The 27,040-nt window shown below is 28.5% G+C and overlaps 1 protein-coding gene across 1 annotated transcript in view; it reads right to left on the bottom strand.

Annotated features, from left to right (window-relative positions):
* Nucleotides 1-27,040, bottom strand: part of LOC136082703 (fibulin-1-like) — a 107,225-nt gene that overhangs the window by 22,006 nt on the left and 58,179 nt on the right. Inside the window, exon 5 of the mRNA XM_065802123.1 lies at nucleotides 25,903-26,031. Within this exon, the coding sequence (XP_065658195.1) occupies nucleotides 25,903-26,031 (129 nt within the window). The remainder of the gene's footprint in view (nucleotides 1-25,902; nucleotides 26,032-27,040) is intronic.

Genomic DNA, 27,040 nt, shown 5'->3' with positions numbered 1-27,040 from the left:
CAAGGATAATCCATCTGTCCGTGATTTTGGCTACAACAATAATACTATTCGAAATCAAAAGGTATTCAGACCAATAAAAGATGGCAATTCCCATGCAGATGTTCACTTTGAGATCAATGAAGAACCAGTACCATGCAGAAAGCGAGTAAAATAATAGGGCATCAATTAAAAACGGCCATTTTCATAGCCACAAATTATTAAAACACATTATTGGCGAATTGAAAAGGTAGGGTGCGTTCATTTACATGTAAATGCAACAGGTGGAATTTTTTTAGTCTTTTTTCATAAAAATTTTTGGCCCATAATTTGTCACTATGCTACTATATCAAATCCTAATCTTCACTGCAACCTGCTTTTACATGATATATTAAATATTATATAGAAATTAAGTCTTCTGGAAAAATAAGTTTATATAAAAATAAAAACTAATTATACTACAGTGTTTATCGCATTTTAAAAACATTATGTGGGTGCAGAACAAATAGTGTTAATTGCATCTGTAACTAGCAGTCATTAAAAGCTTAAATGTGCGTACAAAGGAGGAGGGGGTTCCTAGATAAGTGGTTTTACTTCGTTTATACTTCACGGATGCCTTCTAATGTTATTTTATAATTAGTGTTGTTATGGACTTCGACTAAATTGACTTAAAGTCGAAATTAGTTGACTATAAAAAATGTAATAGTCGATTTAACCGACTTTGGATTTTCTACTAATCGACTATAAGTCGATTTATTCGGGTAACCATTATAGTATTAATAAATTTATTTCTAATATCTTTTTATTTGATTGAATCTCTAATTTTAGTTCATAGTTTATTAACAATAGCAAGTATAACTATTATATACTGCCTAGTTTTTTCAGTGGACCTGCCAAAATGAGGCCCATCCGTTTTCTTCAGTGTCAGAAATTTCTCACGGTAGACCTGCATATATAATCATTACATATTTCAATAATAGTTATACTTAATTTTTCCCCTAAGGGGCTCTCCGTTAATTGTCAACAGTTTTATGGCAATTTTTACCTTTTTTCTCCCTCTTGTCAACAACTTTTCCAACTTACCCCCTATAAATTACATCAAATTTGATTACCTTCTCCTCTCATCCCTAAATACAAACACTACTCTACAAACAACTAGAAACGCTGCCTAATTTTCATTTTTTTAAGTAATTGAATTTATTCAAACAAGAAGGCTAGCTTTTTCTTATTATGCTTTAGGATCAATCTACTTAAATAAAAATTATTGTTTTCAAATAGATTTTTTCCAGTTTCTAAGTCGAGTTTACAATTAATTCCCCCTTTTAATTGACAGCAAAGTATTAATTTTGAAATTTTCTTAAAAGAAAATGGCACGAGAATAAAAAACAAAACAATAAAACTTAAATAAAATAAAAAGTTTTTTTAGGACTAGAAAGACATAAAAACAATAAATATTCTATTGAAAAACTATTATTAATATTCTGATGCCATAAAATGTTTTTAGCCATTTGTAGTTATGAAAATAGCTGTTTAAAAAATTGAGATAATAAGATCAGATAAGTGTATTTAACTGTCAAATGTGCAATTAATCTTATATATAACCTATACTTGACTACTCTTCTTCTTTAGTGAAGTTCGTAGTGACTTGGACTTAAGTTGTTTGACTTTAACATTATAAGCTTTAGGTTAATCCTTGACGTATGAAAATGTTCTTGCTTTCACATACAAATTCAAGATGTCCTCAAAAACATTTAAACAAACCTCTTTGTTAACAACAACATCAGTTTCACTTTTGATCTTTGAAAAAATTGATAAATTATTTATGACTTTGAGAAGTGAAATTTTTTTACTGTCAATTTTATTGATAGATTTACTAACCATTTTTTTAAAGGTTGTTTCAGCAGTAATAAAAATGCATATTGCCTCAATTTTCATTTTCCGTAAGCCTGATCTGTTACGTGTGTTCACAAGTTTATGCTCAGGCAAATCATCACTTCCTCGATATTGGGCAGCAAGTAAAATAGACATATACTGTTGGTAGTATTCTTCCTTATAAATACCTGAAAACCTGATACGACGATATAATGTGCTAAAAACATACCCACTTAGATAGGCAGTAACAGATTGATCTCTACTTGAATGTACACAAGCTTTTTCAGATAAAATTGCATCACTTAGAACTGATTGACCAGAAAGATGCGACAATACATGGTTACATACTTCAAATCCAATTAATGTAGAACACTGTGTATTTAATCCTATAAAAATAGAATCAATGTTGTCAAAGATAAAATGTATCTTTATAAAATCTGGATAAAAATTTTCAGCATTTCCTCGAAATAAAGATAAAACTGGTTTAATGAACTGATATGCTGTGTTAGCTATATCGAAATTATTCGCATAGTTTTTAAAAAGATTTTGTATAGATTCAAAGCAGTTATCCGATGAAAGCTTTGCAACACTTCTTTTTAAATATATTTTAAAATTTTTGAGATCAAGTATTTCTTCTGGTATTTTAAATTTTTCTGTATCTTTTAAAACTTCTATATGAGCTAATAAAGCATCTGAATGTTTGCTATTAGAGTGACGAGTGAGACCCCTTGAGCTCAAACATAATTTATTACAAAATTGATACAAAAATGTTGTTGGCGGTGTATGCGAATCATGTTGTTTTTCAACAACATCACGTAACAAATCCTGGTCAATAACTGCAAAGATAGCATCAAGCTCATCTTGATTTAACTTGACAATGTGCTCGATATGAATTAAATCTTCTAAACTTTCAGCCATCAATTAGTTTATTTTGCACCATAATCCCGCGGACCACACGATTTTCAACTTGAGCAACAAAAACTGATAGAAACGGCCTGCGTTTCTAGACTATTCTTTTTATGACTATGGTTGGACAAAGCAAGGCATTGCATTTCTATGAATTACATTTCAAGTCATTTCTTTCCGGAAAATTTAGATTTTTATAAATTTATATGAATTTGTTTACTTTTACAACACAAAAAAGCTCTCATTCTTTAACTACAGTTTATTTTTTTTTTGATTTTTACAGAAACTTAATTGCCTTTGACATAATTGCCCCAAATGGGGCAAACGAGCACTAGTATTTATATATATATATTTTGGATTTTCACAAATGTGTATAAATTTGTTTACTCTGACAATATAAAAATGCACTTCTTTAACTAAAGTTAATTTTTATTATTTTTACACAGCTTTAATTGTTCCTATTCCAATCGCCCCGATTCGGGGAAAGAAATCTCGAAGCTTTTATAAATTTTTTAATATTTATAAATGTAAATGAATTTGTTTACTCTGACAATTTGAAAAATCTTTTTTTCTTTAACTAAAGTCAATTTTTACCGTTTTAACAGTGCTTTTTGTACTCTTGGCCCAATTTACCCCAAAATGGTAAAACGGGCCATGTGTATTTTACATATTTTCTTGATATATATAAATGTAAACAAATTTTTTCACTATTAAAGTTTGAAAAACCTCTTTTACATTGACAAAAGTAATTTTTTTTGGTTTTAAAAAAGCTTTTATAGCTTTTGACTCAATTGCCGCAAATGGGGCAAACGAGCAGTGGGATCCTTACCTAGAGGCCACTAACATGAGAATAATGTTTTGTAGAATGGAATGCTTTGATTCATTGGAATAAAAAGAAATTTAGAATGATAGTTAAGCATAAGTACTTCAATGAAACTTTTTTTCATTTCCAGCGTTTGAAATATAAATCTAATATCAAAATTTGGTGCCGCAAATTCTTAAGGAAAACTCAACAAATCTTGACGCAAAATAGGCGTTATAGATCCCAATATAGATTTTCATTACTTGGAAACCAGTTATCCAATTTAAAAACCTAACTCATTATGTAAATATCGTTATTTCTGTGTTTTTTGATATTAGTTAAACCCAAAGATAACAATAATTGCAAAATCGCGTGAAGTGCCTAATATTAGTTACTTAATTTGATGTCAGCATTAGAAAAAATAATTCAGCTAGCTCTTTAGCGCAGTGCCCATTATAATATTTGTAGAAAAGAGAGAGAGAAGCAACATTACAACGATGTGATAATGGTTGAAGTTTGGCTGCAAGAGCAGTTCTAACTATGTTTACAACGTCTTTTTACACCTTATATAAAAAAAAAGAAAGTGCGTATTTAGAACATCTGCCACAAATAAGGCAACAGTATTCCATATAAGGCCGGATTTGAGATTTATATAGATAGAGAATAGAATCCGAAATAAGAAAGTGTTGAGCTCCATAAATAGATGCAACCTTAGCAGATGCTAATTTTGCAACTGATTTGAAATATGGTTTCCAAGAAAGATTGGAAGTAAGAGTTAATCCTAGAAGATGAAGAGTAGATGACTCATCGAGTACATCAGCGTTCATAAATATAGGAAGATCTAACTTTTTGCGATAACAATTGGCTGAAAAAAATTGAGTTTTATCTTTATTGAAGTTCACCAGCTACTGTGAGCCCCATGCTGAAACAGAAGTGAGATCTTTTTTAAGATCAAATGCCCCATCCAAGCAATCAGAGAGTGTTGATTTCTTATCACGACAAGAATAAATGGCAGTATCATCAGCAAACAATGCCACCTTAGATGTGAGAATATCTTGAAGATTGTTTATATAAATTAAAAAGTGTATAGGGCCAAGAATAGAACCTTGACGAACCCCTGAAGTTACAGAATAAGAAGAGAGTGCTGTCGATCGAGGAAAACTTTTATACTACGATTGGAAGAATTCAATAATCCTTAAGATGTTGCCAGATACACCATAAGAAGAAAGCTTATGGAAAAGACCAGCATGTCGAACTTTATCAAAAGCTTTTGAAATGTCAAGAGCGATGGCCTTAACCTCTCTATCTTTAATTAAAGTTACTAATGAATGAAAAGTATTTTTTAACACAAGTGGGCTATTCTTAATTAGAAATCACTGTAGAAAATGTAAAAGCACATATAAACTAGTTATTTGTAACATGATAGAAGAACAAAAACTGAGCAAATAAGTTAGATATTTTTGAGTAAGTGCAGAGTTTGGAAATAGAAGAGAGATAAATTCCATTAATATTTTGAAAAAAAATATAAAGTAAGTGAAGAAATTAAGCTTTATTAAAAATGTGGAATGAAAAAATAAAAAGACATAATAAAAGTTTTCTAAGAGTATCAGGTGATGTATGAAGAAAAGTACTGAAAAGTAGGTAAAAATGTAACAAAATGAGGAAAAAGTTTGAGACTACTTACCTAAGTGCAAAAGTAAAAAAAGGTGAATGCAAGCTCAAACAAGAGAGTAGACTTTGTTATTTAAGATAATATATATATATATATATATATATATATATATATATATATATATATATATATATATATAAATATATATATATATATATACATATATATATAGATATATATATATATATATATATATATATATATATATATATATATATATATATATATATATATATATACAGTGCGCGCCTTAGCCTTCTCGCCGACTTCACGGGAATTTTTTTTAAATTTGCTGGTAAATTAAAGGTAATCAGAAAAATGCAAACTGTAAACCACGAACGTTAAAATACAAAATTTTTTGAGAAAGAATGTTACATTTTAAGGAATATAATTATTTGATTAATTCAAATACAAATAAATAATATATAAGTATATTAAGTATTGACAATTTTAAATTCAATGAGTGACTGTTAGAAAAAACACGTTGCGAAATGTACATTCAACGACTAAAGGTTTTGGTTGAGGCAGCGTTTGGTTATAGTAAAACACCGGTTAAAAATAGTTCGAAGTTCGCATTATTCCTAGTACCTAAATAACACGAAAGTAATAACAAATCAAAATCAAAAATAATACTTTCCAATGAAATGCAAAATGAAACATACAACATACAAAGAAATTTTTTTCTGTTTATGTTTTACATAATAAGCATTTATTTAACTTCTTTAAATTGATCTTTCAAGCCTTTTTATTGCCAAAGTTTTTAATTATTATAGAAAAATCACGATTTTCAGCAAAATCGCTTTTAATCGATAGGGTTCCTAAACCTGAATATCTATCCTGCAACATAGTTGACTGCTGGTAGGTTTTTACTAACTTCAATTGAGAAAAGATATTTTTTCCACTCGTTACAGTGACAGATATTGTTAGCAAAATTCGCATTGCATTTCATGCGTTTGGATTCAAATCTTATTTGCATTTTATGCTGTTTTATCAAGTTTAAAACAATATTAGAAATAGTTTTACCCTTGACCATTCCAGAAAGAAAATGTTTAATTCCGATCAGTTCATTGCAAAAGAAAAACCATTAATGTCTGATTTTATATTTACTTTAACTTTAATTTAAAGAGCTAAACACGATTTTAGAATTTCTTTTCTTTTTTGCAAACTAACGAGATTTTACAAAAAACCCCCAAACCTCTGAATAATTCTTTAACTGTATAAATCTTTCTTTATTTGAAACAGAGATGTGTCTAAGAAAGAATAAAGAAATCAATTTCTAATTTTTTTAGAAGACAATAAATAATTTCCTCAACTAGTTTTTCAAAATAACGTTTCACTCGTTTTATCCTTTTCAGTGGTTTAAAAACAGGCCCCACTTGTTATTCTCATTGCTTTTAAAATTGCATCCTTAAAACACTTTTTCTGTAATTTTCTAAAAATGATGAAATAGAAAACAAAATAAAAGCAAAAATGCATTTGAAAGTTACGTGTATTTTTTTGGAAAAAAGATTTTTTATGAACTCTTGTTATGGTCCTTTATAAATCAAACCACGTGTCAGAAATTTTTATTACCAACAGGTTTAGAACGGCAACATTTTAATAAGTCAAAAAAAAAAAAATTATCAATTTCCTCAATATATAAGTTTATGATGCTGTGCACACTACCTAAATGAGCATGTTACATGGACGTATCATGTTGACTATATTTCTACTAAACTAGATAAATCTATTGGAATTCTATAAAGTAGGATACTATTTAAGGATAAGGACACTATAAGGTAAGATACTATTTAAGAATAAGGGTACTATATAATTCTATAAGGGAGGATACTATTTAAGAATAAGGGTACTATATAATTCTATAAAGTAGAATACTTTTAAATTTTTAACCTTTTTAAATAATAACTAGTAGTAAAGTCTTTAAGACTATAGGCCAAACTTCTTACGGCAGGTTTTGGGTGGGGGACTTTGACCTACAAGCTACCAAAAAAAAGCTCCAAATATTTGTAAAAGTACCCCTAAATTTCTAAAAAGACCCCTAAAATTGCTGGCTCCTTTTCTCCAATTGAAAGGTGCGGGGGAGCTTAGTCATGGCTCTGGATGCAACTTTTCTTCATATCTTTTCAAGATAATTCAATAAATTTTCATTTCATAGTTATATAAAATGTGTCAGTAAGACTGATATTAAATAAAAGACTATGCTAACACTTTTCTATAAATCTCGGACATTTCTACAATACAGTTTATTGGTTAAAAATCAAAAACTTTAGGATCTTACCAATTTCAAGGAACTTTAAAATGGAGCCTAGGTAACTAAGACCAGATGTTGGTTGATCTGTCTCCTCAAGCAAAACGCGTAGTGGAAGTTTATTTGCACGAAAGAAACAAACTACCTATATTAGAGACTGTTGAAGTTTTAAGTCAATCAATCTAATAACACCAGTATTGCTTTCAGTGTTTATATTTGCTTCGTTACAGCCTAACGCATGCAAACCATCAATTTATATTGTGTTCTTCAGAGCACTGAAGTCCTGATAAATTTAATGCTTCAGTTGTGCTGGATTAAAACTCTTTTTTGTCAAGAATGTGAATGGCAACACAGCTGGTATGTTGCTTTTTATTAAAGAGGATTAAAGAGCATTGCTGTTAAAGCTGTTTTACTAGTTTTTACGGGATGATACAAAAAGAAAGTTGTGTAACTGATACGCTGCTGTACACAAAGATTGAACATTTTGTGATAGTCTTAGATAATGATAGGAGGTTAATATTGTATTCATTTTGTTTTATGAGACATTCATTTATACATTACTATCTATGAAACATCTATATAACACATTTTTATCTCTAATATAAGTTTGTCTTACAAATAACACAGGCATCATGCAAAAAATTTGAATATACAAATAATTTTACTCCACCTCGGGCACTTCTTAATTTAAAAAAGAACCTATAATTGGCAACGTTATATACACGTGAATGAGATTAAATCTCGTTAGTTAATTTGTGTGCTAATTTGCACCATTTTAATTAGAAAAGTATAAAACCATGGGGTTTTTTTGAATGCGGACTTTTGCCCCTCTCTTGATTCTGATCTGAATCTGGATTCTGAGATCAATACTAAATAGTATAAATAAAGTTTCGACCCACCACAGCTAAAGGGTTATAGTGATAAGACAATCATTGTCTTCTTTTTACCTCAGTTATGAACTTATTTTTTACTTTGAGCAGTCGTGGGACAGTAATTAGAGCATAGAACTTGTTGTACAAGGATTACGAGTTCGAATTCCGCTCGAATATTACGTTATCGAATATATACATTATCAGTTAGACTTGTAATGGGTAACCAACTAATTAAATGCTTAACCCCAATGTGGCATTGTTTTGCGAGGTCTTATTCAACAAAAAACATTAGAGTTCTTAAATAAAAAGAATAAAAAGTTTATATAGATTAGACGAAATTGTATGCATTTTTAATTATATAAAAATTTTTGTCAAGTATTTAGTACATGTTAGTTATTATTGTTCTCGGGATCAACCAATGGTTACAATGCAAATAATAGTGAAATGAACTTCTTTTTTTGCTGTTGCTATTGACTTGTTGGCACAACTTTGAAAATTTTTAATTTCACCAAACACCTTATTTTCTTCTTTTTCTTTGAGTTGCTAAACAGCATCAATAAGTCGCATTTGTATTTTTTTTTGCATTTTTCTCTTTCCTGTTGAATTTTGTCTTAGTGATAATTCAGCTTTGCTAAGTATGCTTCTTGAGAAGTTAAAACAAAGTATTTAAGCTGACCTTCTCTGTTCACTTTCTTTTTTCCGTGCAATGTCCTTAGAATATGCTAATCATCTTAGGATATGCTAATCACCATCTAAAGCCATCATCATCTCCATCGACTGCATTGATAAAAAAATATGTTCAATAAAAGTGCAAATATTTAAATGATTTTAAAAATTTTGAATTATTTTAAAATTAAAAATATATTAACAGTTGCATTGTTGCTGTCAAACTATTGATCACTTTGTGAAATGATTGACTTACCAGGCTAGGACGAGTTTACAATTCGAATTTCCGAAACTATTGCAGGTTTAAATTTTTATGGTTCTAAGATTTCTTTTTATTTTTGCTAAGTGAGACTAGGAAAACTATTTGCAATGAAGACAACATTTTTATCTTTAAATGGAATGACTAAATATGCAAACTTGCCTATCATTAAAAACAGTTTCCGCTTCCAAAATAGAAGCGTTGCTTTGTGATGAACTTTGATTTGTGTTAACTTCTTCAGTTTTATTTTGTAATCGTTTTTGATAATTAGTATATTTTCAAACACCCATAAAAGCATTAAAGTCTAAAAAATTAATTTTTTGAACAATTGATGATTGAAGTTTCTAAGGAAATAATATATAATACAGTTGAATTGAATGTTAGTAAACTTTATGCTTTATTCAGAACTTTTATTAATTTGTACACGAAATATTAGTCACAGTTTCTAGCTAAAGTTTAAATAAAAATTTTTATTATATAGGAGTACTAGCAAAAACGCAATAGTATAATACTAACAGAAGAACAATTGCTTTCAGTAACTTCTGTTTTTTTACTAATACTTGATTTTGATGTTCAGGTATATTTTTGGACATGTAGTTAGGAACTAAACGTTTCAGTTTACACCAGGTCACAAAACCGTTTTACCAAACAAGAACAAACCCTTTTTTAAACAGATATTTGTTGCTTGATAATTTGTGAACTTGGTGTAGATAGTTTAGTGAATATGCATCATTAGGAATAGCTTAAAGATTAAATGGATAAATTTCACCCAATTTGAACCCAGATTTAATGTTGCTAGAATTCATTGCTTTTTCCTTTGCTAAAGCAAATATCCCTGCAAATTTTGAACGAAAAGTAAAAATTTCTGGAGACTGACATATCAGATTTTGTGCTTTAGAGCGATAATAATCTTTAAGTGGCTTGATTAGGGTGGGGTCGAATAGTTGAAGCCAGTTTGATGTGTGTGAAGGCATTTCAACTATATGTATCTGGTTCTGGATAGTAATATCAATTAGCTCTATAAAGTTATGAAACTTGTGGCCATCCAGAATCAATAACTAAGGACGTTGGGGACAAATGTTTTCTTAAAATATCTTGGTAAACCATAGTTTTGCTAGACCCTGTTTAGTCCAATCACTATTGGACCAGCTCTAATTTGTTCCCGGAGGTACGGACTCAATGTTAAAGCCCCATGAAGACCTAGGTGTATTTTCTTTCACTATACTCTGAGGTGAAAAAAACTTGTCCTGTGCATTTACACATGTAATAACAGTGATTGACTTTCGATTTCCTGTCGTTCGACTATAGAGGTTTTTTGTGCCTTTTTGTGCAACCGCTTTTCTTGGTTTTACGTCAACTGGTAGACCAGTTTCAACTATATTCCATATGGACTCTGGTTTAATTACAAAACCGCACTTTCTATGATTATATTAAGAGCAACATAGTACTTTGACACTTTATTTTTATTCATGCACTGATGTCAAACTGAAGCTGTACCCACAGGCTAAATTTTTTTCCATGCCGGCATTTAAACCTTAGTCCATCACTGGTTGCTTGGAAGTTCTTCCTTGAAGTTGAATTAAAGCTTAGTAGCAAATTTTCTAGCATAATTTAGGAACTGTGATTTTCCAAAACCTACCACTAACTTTGCTCTATTGCTGGCATATTCGATAAACTTTTCTTCAAGAAAAAAAGGTAGGGTGAGTTTTCTTCCTGGCTTAGCTCCAACAACAACTTTTCCAGAGAGTCTGTCTCTCAGTGTTGTACGTGGAATATTGTGCAGTTTTGCTGCCTTACGCACTAAAAATGATGACTCCGATCTGGCATGTTTAACTGAACTCAGCATATTTTCTTCAGTCCACTTCAGTAATTTAATCTGTTTCTTAACAGTGACTGATTGATCGATAAAATTATTGGAATCATTGTCACGAGTAAAAGAAACATCAATTGCTGCTAGCAGTTTCATTTGACTAATGTCAAGAGTACTACTACCAGATGCTGAAGGATTTATACCATAATGAAGATGGTTGAATTATAACGTATTGTAGCCCTCGTTACAAAAATAATCTTTCAACCAACATCCGGTGAAATCTTGGTGATCTACTACCCCCGCTCCCCAAAACCTATTGTTTTAACCATGTGTTTTTTCAAGACAATACCTATATAAATTAAATTTTAGTGTAAATGTCATGTTTATTTGATAAAGTGGTCAAAATTTACAAGAGCTATAAATATTAACACGTGATGAAAACCATATGTTTATATTTGTAACCTAATCCCAACCCTAAAACTTAGCGGTACTTAGTTTACGATGAAGCAAATAAGTATTTAGCTAAGTAATTAAAAAAGTATATTGAAGTAAAGGAACATACTTATTGTGCATATAATAAGTTTTGGACGTTTTGAACCAAACTTTTGGACCATATTTTTTAGTTGTTTTAATATCTAAAACATTAGTTCTTTTGATGCTATGTTTTTATTTTTCATGTTAGTGTTTGAAAATAGTGGTATTTTATTTACGATTATTTTATTATATCTTTTATTGAAACTAAATAAAACAATCGTAAATAAAATATCATCATTTCTAAACACTATTATGAAAAATAAAAACATATAAAATAGCATAAAAAGATAAAATCATAAAAAGCAATTGAAATTTTTTATAACCATTAATTATTAGGAAATGAAAATGCAATAGCAAACTAAGTTTTCTTATTTGCGATGATGTCTTGCTCCTTCATCTAGCTAATTCATTTTGTTTTAACCCTTTAGGCGGCACCATTTTTTTTTAGCCGTACATCCAAATGCGCGGGTTATTTTGAATAAAACTCAACTTTTTACTAATTCAAATTTAATATGAAAATAATGTATAAAAATATCATTTAAAACACAGTATTAGTGAGAAAACATGTTATTAATACTAAAAAATATATATTTTAACACTAGTAGTATTTTTTTGAATGATAGAGTTGGAAACATGGTGCAGCACACAACCCTACATCACAAGGGGTGCACTCATAACGAGAATCTTTTCTTTTCCCTTTTTTTCTGCATACAACACACCTCCGTTGAGGTGCAGTTTTACATTCTGTTTCCGGAACATATGATGGAAAATGACGATGCACTAATCGCATTGGATTTCCATCAAGACTTAGTCTCCCACCCTGTCCGGATGTTACTATGTCATAACCATAAAAAGAAACTAAAGCACTAACAAGCTGCATTCTGAACTCTAAAGCCTTTAGTTTACCTCCTAACATTTTGTGAATGACTTGTGCATTAAATATGGAAAGATTAATCAGATGAAAATAAAACTTCTTATACCACTTTTTCACCCATTTTCGCTCACAAGCATAGGAGGTGGTCATTTGATCACTAAGATCAACACCACCCATGTTGCTGTTGTAAATATGGATAACAGTCGGTACTTCTTTCCTTGCACCTTTACGTAAGACAATTTCTAAAGTATCGGGTATGCAGGTGGTTATCATGTAAACATCACGTTTATCCTTCCAATGCATTACCATGAATTGATATCCTTGCTCGTATGCAACACACCTTTCATTTGATTTCATTTTTGCATTAATAATATCTTTTGGTAGATACTTTCTGTAGCTTCGTAATGTTCCCACAACATCAGTCTTTCTTTGAACAAGAAAATCACAAATTTCCAATGAGGTATACCAATTGTCAAGGTATATACACCGTTCAACATCTAACAGTTCTTCAGATAATGACATTACTACATCGGTGGCCTGATATTTGTATTGTTGAGAAATTTCTGTGCCAGCACCAAGGTATATAATTTGATTCCAGACATATCCTGTTTTCCCACATGCCAATGCAAACGTCTTAATACCGAAGCGTGCACTTTTTGATCGTATCGATTGTTTAAACGACAGCCTTCCCTTCCACAAAAGTAATGATTCATCTATGGATTTATCACGTCCTGGTTGTAACATAATTTTCCAGCGGTTAACAATGTACTCCTGAATGTATTTAAATTTTATATCCTTTGCATAACTTTTGTCCACAAAACTAGAAATATCTACAAAATGAAGAAATCTCTCTAGCAATAATAATTTGTTTTGCGATAGTATACTTTTAAAGCCTGGTGTTTCAAACAGTTTGCTTTTTGTATAGTACATTCGCAATTTGGGCTTTCGAATAATACCACAGTAGATTATCGCTGCAAAATGAAGGCGTATGTCACGAGATGTAAATATAGCTCCACTATTGATAAATTTAAATATACGAGAGCTTCTTTGAAATACTTTACCTCCTGTCATTTGGTTAAAGTATATGTTAGTTTGTTCAGCAATATACTCACAAAGTTCGTTTGTAATAATATATTCAAATAATTCAAGAGGGTCAGAGTTTTTTATATCTCCATTGACTTTTTCTTCAGAAATAAAATTAAATCGTCTCATTCCTTCTTTAGGAGGTTCCTTTTGCCAATATAAATTCTAATAGCAACTAACTTTCTTCTTCTTTAGAGCTGGAACTACTTTTATATTCTTGATATTTTGCTCAATTGATGGAATATTCTTAAAATTATCGTCACTGTAATCACTCAGATATAACTCTTCATCTGTTTCTGATTCGATTAAAAATTCTATTTCACTGTCAGATAAAGATTCTGTCAACGAAGAAAGATCTGAGTCTTCTTCCAAGACAAAATTTACAGCGTCTTGAACAGATATTGATCGTCGTTTATCTACCATATTTTTTTTTATTTCTAAACGAAATTTGTATTTATTAAATCCGTAGAACATTCGAGAATAGTAAAATCGTGGTTTGAAGGGTGTATGACTAATTTTAAGGTGTTACAAACTCTATAAGTAACACCTTATACCAGTGCTTATTATTACGGCGGTGCTCCTTAACTCCTAAAACGGTCCTCCGTATTATTACGGCGTTTTGTCTTAAAGGGTTAAAACATGAGCTTTTTTATACAATAACTCAATACTTAACGCAGGGTCATAGTACTCTAATTAGCAAGTTATTTTCTCCTTAATTTGTTTCCTTGATAACAATGCACAGAAAAAGCATATTGTTTAGAAGGCATTCAAAAATACATTAACGTGGATATCATAAATTTTTGTCAAAGTAATGTATATATATATATATATATATATTTACATATTTATATATATATATATATATATATATATATATATATATATATATATATTTACATATTTATATATATATATATATATATATATATATGTATATATATATATATATATATATATATATATATATATATATTTACATATTTATATATATATATATATATATATATACATATATAAATATATATATATACATATATATATATATATGTATGTATATATATATATATATATATATATATATATATATATATATATATATATGTATATATATGTATATGTATATATACATATACATATGTATATATGTGTATGTATGTGTATATGGTATATATGCATATACATATGTATACGGTATATGTGTATATGGTATATATGTATATACATATGTATATGGTATATATACATATACATATGTATATGGTATATGTGTATATGGTATATATGTATATACATATGTATATGGTATATGTGTATATACATATGTATATATGTGTATGTATATGTATATATGTATATACACATATACATATGTATATATATGTATATATATGTATATGTATATGAATATATAGATATGCATATGTATATATACATATGAATATGTATATATAGATATACATATGTATATATATATGTAAATATACATTTATATATACATATTTATATATATATGTATATATATATATATATGTATATATATGTATATGTATATATGCATATATATACATATATGTATATATACATATATGTTCATATGTATATATATACATATATACATATATACATATATATATATATATATATATATATATATATATACACATATGTATATATATATATAAATATATATATATATATAATATATATATATATATATATATATATATATATATATATATATATATATATATATATATATATATATATATATATATATATATATACATTGCCATAAAGTAGATTTAAACTATAATTGTTTAAAACTTAAAAATAGGTAATTTCAAAATAAAAATATTAGACTAGCAATGTTCTTCTATTCACCAATTTAATGTAGGGTTCATTTTTACGCTAATGCCAAGTATGTTGAATTAAGGGTAATTAATTTATAACTATTTTCCTCAATAATATATAAAATAAAAATACATATAAAATATTCCTCTTTGTAAGCATTATGTTCCTAATATGAATTCTTACTAAATTTTATGATTTTGAATTTCAATTATTTTTTAAATATGTCATCCAATTTTAATCAATAAATAATAGGGGTCACGGTAAAACGTTTTTTTGTTAAAACTGCTGATAGCGTAAGTCCTAATATAACATGCTGCATCTATTCTTGCTTACACTGGCGAGATGAAATGCATTATGCAACAATATAGTTATTCTGTGGATGAAATTGAGTTAATTTTGTTGGTTGAGCAGAAAACAATTTTATACATATTCTACCATTTCAAACGATTGTTAATGTTATTAATATCAGAGATTAAACAGTTGAAATCAAAATTAACTTATAATTTAAAATGCACAATGAATAATTTACTGAGTAGAGTTGCATTAGCTGGTTTGATTTTGGCAAACTAAGTAGCAAAGAAATTACCGAAAACCAACATATTTTTTTGGAGAGACACTTCTTTTTTAACGATTCTTTTGAGGTCAAAGTTGTTTTGATGTTGATAAGGTTGGTTCTCTGCTCTAAATGAACCTCTTTTTGATGGTGCAGCATGCGAGTTAACTGACAAATAAGCAATTAAAGATGGTGGACGAATTTAAAGAATGGGCGAAATTTTGAAGTTAGCCTAATTTTAATGTCATTGTCATATAACAGGCTTTAAATATCGTCGACCTATAAACATCGATTTGTTGAAAATGAGCTTTTGAATCAATTCTAACCATAGTATAAAATATATATCAGCATATTAAATCCTATTATTTAAATTATGGTAAAGCGGCTGTTAGAATATGCAAATTTGACCGCAACTCAAGCTAGAATCAAATAGTTTTATGCCTATTTTGTAAAAAATATTAGTTTAAATTTATAAATTGAAATTTTTTTTATTAAAAAAGCTTATATTGTTACATGGCATTAGATTGAAAATTTTTGCTAATTGACCCAAATAAATATAGTTTAAAAGAAAAACAATTTCCACCCCCCTCCTTTTATTGAACATATCTCCCCCCTCCCTCCCTTTAATAAACCTTGAGCAAAATTCCTCCCTCTCCTTTTATTTCCCCCGCCCTCCTGTATTAAGGACTTGAAAGTACAACCAATAAATTGAAGAAGCCAACTGATTTTTGGATCTTTTGAGGATGCGCTCATCAGATTTATTTCTAGATCCAATTTGTCAAAAAATTTTCATGTATTATTGTCATCCAACCAAATCCCTTAAAAGCCTCGCAAAATTATATAGTTTGTCTTTAGCCATGACTTAAACCCAGGCCACAAAAAAATTAAAATCTTTACAAACATTAAATAATCCCAATAAAGAAGTGAAGCTCTGAAGGTGGGTTCTAGATTCAACTAAGGTTTCTAGAGGCTCATTAAGGTGTAGAGTTCTTGGAGAAATACAACTTTTTGAACTCTTTCATTTGCTTATATTTGCAACTATCAGCATTATGTTTTTTGCGACTAGATTCTATGGAACCAAACATTTTTTTCACACCGCCTTCAATGAGGCATTCTTTAATTAAGTTAAGCCCCTAATTTTTAGTCACTGGATAAAGCAAAAGAGAATAAGAAATAGTCAGTTCTTAAATACATTTAGAAGAAGTCATTTTATTTATGGGTAGACATTGTATTGTTTTGTAATAGGTGTTAAATATGTTAAAAACAGCCATACTGAGATAGTGGCTCAACTGTAACTGAGATAGCGTTGCGATTAGGTTTAAAAACATAAAAAGTAATTTGTGCGGATGGTTTGATTTCAATAGTTCATTCTATTACTTTGTATGAATTTTTTGCATAGTTAAGTTTTTTGTTAAAGAAGTAATTGAGGGGCTCAGAGGAAAAAGCATACAAGTGACATTTTTTCCCAAAATGATCTAAGTGCATCATTGGATAGCTAAAGCACGGTTCTGTTTAGAGGAAAAATAATACAAATGATTTTTCGAACAACCAGCGCATTCTGTGTGCGGGCAATAATACTTCTTCACCAATGTGGTGTTTTGGTTAGGGAAAAAACAGTACAAGTGACAGTCCAAACATTCTGTTTACATAGAAATCTCGGGATCGTCGTCTAAACGACTTGATTTGAGGTCTTTAGAAGATCTAATGAATGGTAAATATACATTTTTACATTGTTATATGCAACACAAACAAATTCTTTAAGTTTATAATGTAAGTATTTAAAAAAATCTGGTCTAGGCTGCATTAGACATAACCTAACCTAACTTTTTAAGTTGTATCACTTCACTTAACATCTGCCCTTGAGTACTTTTCGGTTTAAAATGGCTCAGAGTTAAACTTAATACTCTTACTCTGAGGAGTCATTCATAATACTATATAATATTATGAATGACTCCTCAGAGTAAGAGTATTAAGTTTAACTCTGAGCCATTTTAAACCGAAAAGTAATCAAGTAATCAAAACATGAGGCACACCCCTATTCTAGTACGCGGCCGGGGCCGCGGAAGGGGTACTGTGATTACACGAGGAGCACGAGGAGGACCTGGAGGACGTGGAAGAACTATAGCAACAAGAACTGCAACTCAGGTTACCACGTCTTCTGACGAAGAAGACGATGTCGATGAAGATGAACTTGATCGCATGATGGAAGATAGCGATTAGTTTGGTTAATATACCCTAATTAAAATATATTATATTATTACCTCTTCTTTTAAATCTATATCATATTTTTAAGTACATGTTAGTTATCATGTTATAACTTTTCTAATGCAGACATATTGTTGTAGTGTTAAAACCATTAAAATGGTTATCACTTGTACTGTATTTCCTCTGACTGATTGTACATTACTGAATAATACAAGTGACTCTTACCTTAGTTTGACCTGTCAGTATTCATTTAATTTTTGAAATTTTACAAATAATGCCTAAAAACACATATTTTCCAAATATTCAATCACTTTTTGTTTTAAAATGCACCATAAGAATTTACAATAAACAACTTTGCAAAATAGTGTTTTTCTACCTTGTTAAGAAATATCACTTGTATGCCTTATCCTCTGAGCCCCTCAATTGTAAAAATGGCATTTTAAAGTTCTTAATAAGTTGCTCACATGTTGAAATTATTGAATTGTTATTATTTTGCGTTATGATTTTTGAACTTTATTTACTTTTTTTGAGCACGTTTTTAATTGTATTTAACTTCAGAACTTCATTAAATCTGAACCTTGTAATACTAAGTTTAGATTTATGTTTAAATTGAATATCTGGTCATGACGATTTAGAGTTATGTTACATGCTTTTAAGATTTGAATCTTTTAAGTTTATAGATTCATTGATATTATCACCATTTTTAAAATGAAACTCTCAGTTAATGTTTAAAATATTTAAAAAATGTCAATATCATTGAAATTCTTTAAAGATCGTTTAGTAGTTATGAATTTATCCATTTAATAGGAGTACTGAGAATTCAAACTGTGCAATGTAATTTGAAATTGAAATTGCAAGGTTTTTCGGGAAAATCAATTAGGAGATTCTTAGTTGATGAAATTATAAAAGTCCGATAATGTTTTAAATGAAATATTCTTAATTATGCAGTCGCTATTCTTAGCCATAAGGTCTTGGACACAGAAGTTATACAAAAATTTGTTAATTAAATTGCATTTAGCATGTACCCAAAAAGAACTACATAACAACATAAAATTTCTCTTTGATTATAAACTTAATTATAAATATATGTAAATATATATAAAAATTATAAGAAAAAGCTTATCCATAGGCCTCGTGAATTAAAAAGAGCAGTTGCTTTTACTCAGAAATTGGTTAGCTCTACGGATAATTTTTTAGCATGATTTTTACAGAATTTAAAAACAACAAGTTTTTTGATTATTTTTAAAATCTGACTATATACGATAAACGCAATATAATTACCTTTTACAGTGGGGATATATATTTTTTTAATATTAATATATTACATTAATAAAATACTATATACTACATTAATATTTTAATATTTACATGTATGACAATATCTCAGTATTTTCCTGATTTTTATTTTATTGATATCAATGCTCTATTACCAACATCAATAAAATAGAAACAAAGCCAATCTTTTGGTCTCTGAGCTATATAATATATTTAATAATTTTTAGTTAACACCAGTAGTTTATATTTTTTATCGTCAAATCACTACTATAATTAGCAGTTTTTTTATGCAGAACCATCGAATAACAGAGATCTATGCTATCTTGAGATAACCATATACTTAGGTTATATATTATTTTACAGGAGTCACTTGCAGAAACCAATCTTTTATCGAACTCTGAAACGGAAGTAACATGTTCAAATATAAATGATGTAGCTCAAAACTATACAAGTAATTTTTTACGAGTCTAGATGATAAAAGGTTGATTTTAAATGAGTTTTGATTGTTTTGATGTTGATTTTCTAGATTTGTTAACTTTATTATTTATCTTTAGTTACGCAAAATTTAAAACTAAAAAATACAATTGGTTTTAAACTTTTGTGAAAAAAAGTCATTAATCAACAAATTGCATTAAACAAAATAGATAGAGAAAAGTTAAAAGGTATTCTTCATTTGTCGAATAATTATTGACATATTATTTTTAATAACTAGTTTAAGGGTTATTCAGTTGTGTTCGAAGAATGCAAAAAATGGTTTGCCTGTTTGTATATTATTAAACTTTTGTTTGCATATTATTAAACTTTCATTTTTAACTTTTAGTTGAAGTTTAAAAAAGAAGCCAATCAGTTAATGAAAAACAAATTATTGAATATGTAGAGACAAAAAAACATCTATGGATATCTTGTATTGGACAACTACAAGCCATAAGTCAAGTATTTGATCAATGTAATTAAATTTTAAACAATTTTAAGAATTCAAAGTTTCCAAACCATGTACTCTTTTTGATCAATAGTATAGACTACATATCAAGTATTAGAAATGGTATTGGTGGTTACATAAATTACGCCACAAAAGCATAAGATGACTTAATGATTGGAAATAAGCAATGCAACATTAGTGCAGAAGATAGTTTTTTGAACACAATCCAGGTAAACGTATTCACAATTTAACAACATTACAACAACAATTTTCAATATCATTAGGACCCCATCAACCTAAACTGGTCAGATATCCTAAAGACAACGACAATCTAGTAAATAAACAGCCACACTTTATTCCTATGTGGTTTAATGAATTTCCTATGCTGGAGTACAGCATTATAGCTGATTCTGTATTTTGTTTTGTCTGTTCATTATTTTCTCAAAGAAATGAAAACAATGCTTGAATTAATAGTGGTGTTAGGCAATGGCAGAAAATGAAAAGCAGAGGAAAATTAAAAAAGGGAAAATTGAGTCAACATTTTTCATCTATATCTCATAAAAGAGCTATGTTAGATTATTGTGCATTTACCAGCCAATCAAGTGTTGTTGATTTTATTTTTAATAAGTCTGCTCGAGAACTGGCAATACATGAAAACTATGAACAAGAGTTTAATAGAAAAGCAGTCGGAATTTTGATTGATGTGTCCCGCACTTTCGGAAGACAAGAGTTGGCTTTTTGCAGCCACAAAGAAAAAGAAACTGAGTCTAAAGATGGCAACTTTTATCAAATAGTTCTTTTACTTTCTAGACACAATGCAATCATAAAAAGATAGCTTAGTGATAAAAATATGCGTACTCACCATGTTACATATCATGGGTGTCAATCCTAAAATGAATTTATAGATCTTCTTGCTGTAGAAACTCCAAAAACTATAATTCAAGAAGTTAAAACTATTTTCTGTTATGGCTGATACAACACCAGATATATCTAACAAAGATCAATTGGTTGTATGTATAAGATATATTGATTCAAAAGGCAAAGCTAATGAACGATTGCTTGATGTCATTGAATCAACGAAAAAAACTGGATATGAAATTGCTAAATATATTTATGACTGTCTAGTAAAACATAAAATCAACACTGATAATGTACCGTTTCAATCATATGATTTTGCTAGCAATATGAGCGGACATATTAAAGGAGCTCAGTTTACTGAGTTTACTACTGAGTTTGTCGGCCACGCTGTTCCATATATACCATGTCAAGCACATCGATTAAATACCTTTCTTGAGCATAGTTGTGATGCTAGTCCTGTAATTGGAGAATTTATAAATCTACTTGAAAATATTTATGTACTTTTTTGGTCCAGTTCGAAAAGGCTCAAAGATTTAACAGACCGTATGCTAGAAATTGAAGGAAGTTTACAGCTAAAAAATCTATCGAAAACAAGATGGACTGCTTGAACAGAAAGTATAAAATCTGTGTGGACATCGCTAAATCCAATTGTTGATACATTAAAAGACCTAACAACTTCAGATAAATTTAACAGTTAAACAAAAACTAAAACTCTTGGATTAAAAAGTTTTAATTTCTTTGTATCGTTAATGTTCATGAAAAACATCATGTACAAACTTAAATATTTAACCAAACATTTAGAAACAAAAGAATTGAATATATATTGAATAAAAAAATTGTGATGCAATAGTACTAATAAAAAGTACTGTTTCTTCCATAACAAATATAAGATCAGATTCTGATAATATGAATAACTTAATTAAAAGCTCATTAAAAACTGCTCAATTGTATGGAGTTGATCCAGATGCAGATTATAAACGATATCACAGAGTTAGAAGCATACCAAAAAAAGTTGGTGATAATTCTGATAATTCTACACACATTGATTTGTTAACTTTTAATCAAAAACAATTTAGTCTTTTTTTTAGATACTCTTTTAAGTTTGTCAAATCAAAATCTTAAAGTCTTTATTGAGAAACTCAAGCCGATTTTTAGTATCTTACATATTCCGCTAAAGTTTACAGCTGCTTCACCAGAAAATTTAGAAAAAGCATTTTCACTTTTTCCTCCAAAGAGTCAAGCTGGCTATTTATTAGACTTTGATGCAGTTGCAGCTGAATGGGAGATATTATGTCATCAATGTTTAAGTTTAGCAACAATATTGGAAGTATTTACGAAATCTCACGAGTTGAAGAATTTTTTTCCTTGGGCAAATCAGATATGTTGCCTAGCTTTAACAACTCCATTATCTACAGCATCAAATGAACGTACGTTCAGTAAATTAAAGTTGCTTAAAAATAGTTTGCGCTCTACTATGACTAGTGAAAGGTTAAGTTCACTAATGATGTTAAGTTGTGATAAAGATATTACTGACAAAATTGATATTGATTGTATTGTTAAGAAATGGTCTTCCGCTGAGCAAAGAAGAATAAAAGTTTGAAAAAGTTAAACTCTAGATCTTTAATTTTTTATATTATTACATGAATATTATAATGTAATTATAATTTTTTTTCGAAAATTCTTTTAAATATTATTAGGTACCCTAATAATATTTAAATAACTGTCTACCTAAATTTAGCCTTGTAAGTTAACTTTTTTTTGAAAACTCAATTTTTTGCACTTAACACAAACCGGTTAGTCGACGAGTGTACATATTGCTGCAAAATCGGAATTTTAAAATATTTAGTCGACTAGAAAGATTCGCTAGTGAGATTTTATCCGCCTATTGTCTTAATGTGTCATTCCAAAAATATGTGCTTACGAATAATGGATACGGAGTAAAAACAAATTCTCAAAACGTCACTTGACGGATTTTTGAGTCGGTATTTTTAACATATTTCACCACCACCCACCCACCCTCCTTCCGTCGTATTTTTCTTAGAATCGCCCCTGAACGTAAACAAAAATTAAAGCAGCTCAAATTTTTATTCGCGTAAAGCTGAACATTTACTCCAAATATATTGATTAAAAGCAATTGTTTTTTTTGTTCATCCAACATAATGGTAGACAATATAATAGCAGATAAAATATGTATAATTAACAAATAATAAAAAAAATTCAACAACTATAAAAATATTGAATGGAAAAATATTGACATTGTTAACAAAAAAATGAAAGTATGGTAAAAGAAAACTAGTAAAACAAAATACTGTAAGAACTCTAAGCAAAAGTTAAGAAGAGTTCAAGAGTTCTGAAGGTTAAAAATAAAGAAGTGAAGGTTAATAGTTAAGAAGTGTAGGTTAAAAGTTAAGAAATGAAGATTAAAAGTTAAAAAGTGAAGGTTAAAAGTTAAGAAGTGAAGGTTCAAAATTAATAAGTGAAGGTTAAAAGTTTAGAAGTAAAGGTTAAAAGTTAATAAGTGAAGATTAAAAGTTAAGAAGTGAAGGCTGAAAGTTAAGAAGTAAAGGTTAAAAGTTATAAAGTGAAGGGTAAAAGTTAAGAATTGAAGGTTAAAAGTTAAGAAGTGTAGGTTACAAGTTAAGAAGTGAAGGTTAAAAATTAAGAAGTAAAGGTTAAAACTTAAGAAGATAAAGGTTAAAAGTTAAGAAGTGAAGGTTAAAAGTTAAGAAGTGAAGGTTAAAAGTTAAGAAGTGAAGGTTAAAAGTTAAGAAGTAAAGGCTAAAAGTTAGGAAGTGAAGGTTAAAAGATCAGAAGTGAAGGCTGAAAGTTAAGAAGTAAAGGTTAATATTTAAGAAGTCAAGGTTAAAAGTTAATAGGTGAAGGTTAAAAGTAAGAAGTCAAGGTTAAAGTTAAGAGGTGAAGGGAAAAAGTAAAGAAGCGAAGGTTAAAAGTTGAGAAGTGTAGGTTAAAAGTTAAGAGGTAAAGGGAAAAAGTAAAGAAGTGAAGGTTAAAAGTTAAGAAGTGTAGGTCAAAAGCTAAGAGGTTAAGGTTAAAAGTTACGAAGTGCAGGTTAAAAGTTAATAGGTGAAGGTTAAAAGTTAAGAAGTGTAGATTAAAAGTTAAAAAGTGAAGGTTAAAAATTAAGAATTAAGGGTTAAAAGTTCAGATTTAAAGGTTAAAAGTTAAGAAGTGAAGGTTAAAAGTTAAATAGTGAACGTTAAAAGTTAAGAAGTGAAGGTTAAAAGTTAAGAAGTGATGTATAAAAGTTAAAAAGTGAAGGTTAAAAGTTAAGTAGTAAAGTTTAAAAGTTTAGAAGTAAAGGTTAAAAGTTAAGAAGTGAAGGTTAAAAGTTAAGAGGTGAAAGGAAAAAGTTAAGAAGTAAAGGTTAAAAGATTAGAAGTGAAGGTTAAAAGTTAAGAAATGAAGGTTAAAAGTTAAGAAGTGAAGCTTAAGAGTTAAGAAGTGAAGATTAAAAGTTACGAAGACTCAAAGAGTTTAAGAAAAGAAACAAGTATTCTGTAGAGAATTCTTTACAAACTTATTCAAAAGGTTTTAGATACTGATTTTATCAATTAAACTATTATTATAAATGTTGTTTGTGCCAAAATTAGATACTTAATACAATTGGAAACCATCTAAATTGTAATCTAAATGATAAAGGTATAAGCAGTTTTTATTTACTTATAAAAATATAACGGAAACATACAAAAACAAACCAAAAATGGTCAATATATCTCTCCAATTAATAATTCCAAGGAAAAAAAATGAAAAAATTTTAGGGGGGAAACAAAAAACATATTTTTCTTGAAATAAAATAAAAACTTTTTTGTTAAAAAAAAAGTTGCAAAAAAATGTAATTTATTATTAAATAATGTCAATTAATATAAATTATAATTAATATCAATTAAGAGCATCGCGAAGCTTAACTATCATTCTATAGGCTAACAATTTTTTTAAATCAAACCTAAAAAATCAAATTTTGTAATACTTAGTTAACTGAGACTATATTAAAAATTTGTAAAAAAATTATAAGTTTAAGGTTTTTTTGATCTATAGTGAGCTATGAATAAATTTAAAAACTTTGATAAAATTGTCCATAATTTTAAAACATAAAACAACATCACGTCATAAAATAATCAATACGAAGTCTTTAGCAGCTATGTTATGTAAAACATGTATATATTGCTGTCACTTTACAAGAATAGCCTGCGTCAACTAGAACTTTGTTTAAATAACCTAAAATTTAGTTTTTATTCTTAAATAGTTATTTATTTCTGTTTTTAATATATATATTGTTAAAATATTGTAAGAAATTTTCTTTTTAAAGTACTTTTTAAAACAGAATCAAACCTATTAATTTTTATTCATCAACTTACAGAAAAATTGTTAACAAAACAACAACAATTTTATCAGTTTATCGTTTTCGTTAAACATATTTTTTTTTATTGAAGACAACATTTTATACACTAAAATTAATTTAGTGTATAAATTGTTGTGTATTGTATTATTACAGTAAAATAATAAAAAATAACTTTTTTAAAAAATTGTATTTTTATAAATTATTGTATTAAAATAGTATATAAAAATTTTCATTTCAAAAAAATGTTACTTTTTATTTATTACTGTAGTATTGTATTAAGTTATTATTTGAATAAATAATAACTTACGAACACAGCTTGCGTTATCATCATCCATCGTGTAACCTAGAATACAATAGCATTTATAACTTCCTGGAGTATTTTTGCAACCTGACTTCCCACATAAATCTCTTTTCTCTATCTTGCATTCATCTATATCTAAAATATTTTAAAAAAGTTCCAAATTATGAAACTATATTATAAGATTTAAGACCTTAAGGCTTAGGGCCCGATCGCCAGTTTGTAATTGAATAAAAAAAATGTATTACTCAAAAATTTCAATGTTGTATTATTTGAGTAATATTTTTTTCTTGCTACTTCTTTATTAAAGTTCTTTCCTTTACTTTCTTAGTTCTAAAATTAAATAATCGCTGTTAGTTCAGATCAATTTTAAAAACTTGAAACTTTCGTAGCAAAGCATAACTTGTGTTAATAATTAATTTGAGCCTAAAAATAAAAAATTAATTTCTTGGTCTTATTTAGCGAAGCTCTTGTAAAAGATTTTGTTTTCAGTGAAAAAGAAAATATTTTACCCAATCACACAAATGTTTATCTAAAAGGTATCCTAGAAAACATTCTATAGCGGAATTTTAGTGATCAAATATAGGCATTTTGAGCGGACTGCTGTAGTTTTGCTCATCGTTTACTTAGTGGACAACTAGTGAACAGTGGCCAGATTTCACATTTGCTGGTCAATATTCATATCAAATTAAATTTTAGGGCTACATTGACTAGCATTAGGATGAGAAACAATATGTCCGCACATCTTATGAAAGTGTTATTTATTTAATTCGTTGCTATGAATACGAAATTTTGGATAGCAAAAACCTAGTTTTGGTATTTGCAGAGATTTTTACGAATTTACCAAACTTTACAAGTGCCAATATGAGGTCGCGCTTTTTAAAACGGTGAATGTATTTTTTATTTAGTTGCTATGGTAACCTAATCTTCCTTAGCAGCGACTAACTTTATTAGTTGCATAAGTTTTATAAATGTTTTAAATTGTTGCATATGTTTTGAAAATGACTCTCTAACTTTTCGCTTTGAAACTCCAAATCTTGTTTTTTAATAAAGCCGTATACAAGTATACTCTAATCTTTTTTATTTATTGGCAGACTGTTGAGTAAAATAAATAAGTGAGTTTTTCTTCTTGTGACCTTCATTTGGC

Source organism: Hydra vulgaris, chromosome 07 (genome assembly GCF_038396675.1).
Source record: "Hydra vulgaris chromosome 07, alternate assembly HydraT2T_AEP".
Taxonomy (NCBI): Eukaryota; Metazoa; Cnidaria; class Hydrozoa; order Anthoathecata; family Hydridae; genus Hydra; species Hydra vulgaris.
The sequence above is the reverse complement of the archived record's forward strand: the minus strand, read 5'-3'. Positions and strand labels throughout refer to the sequence as shown.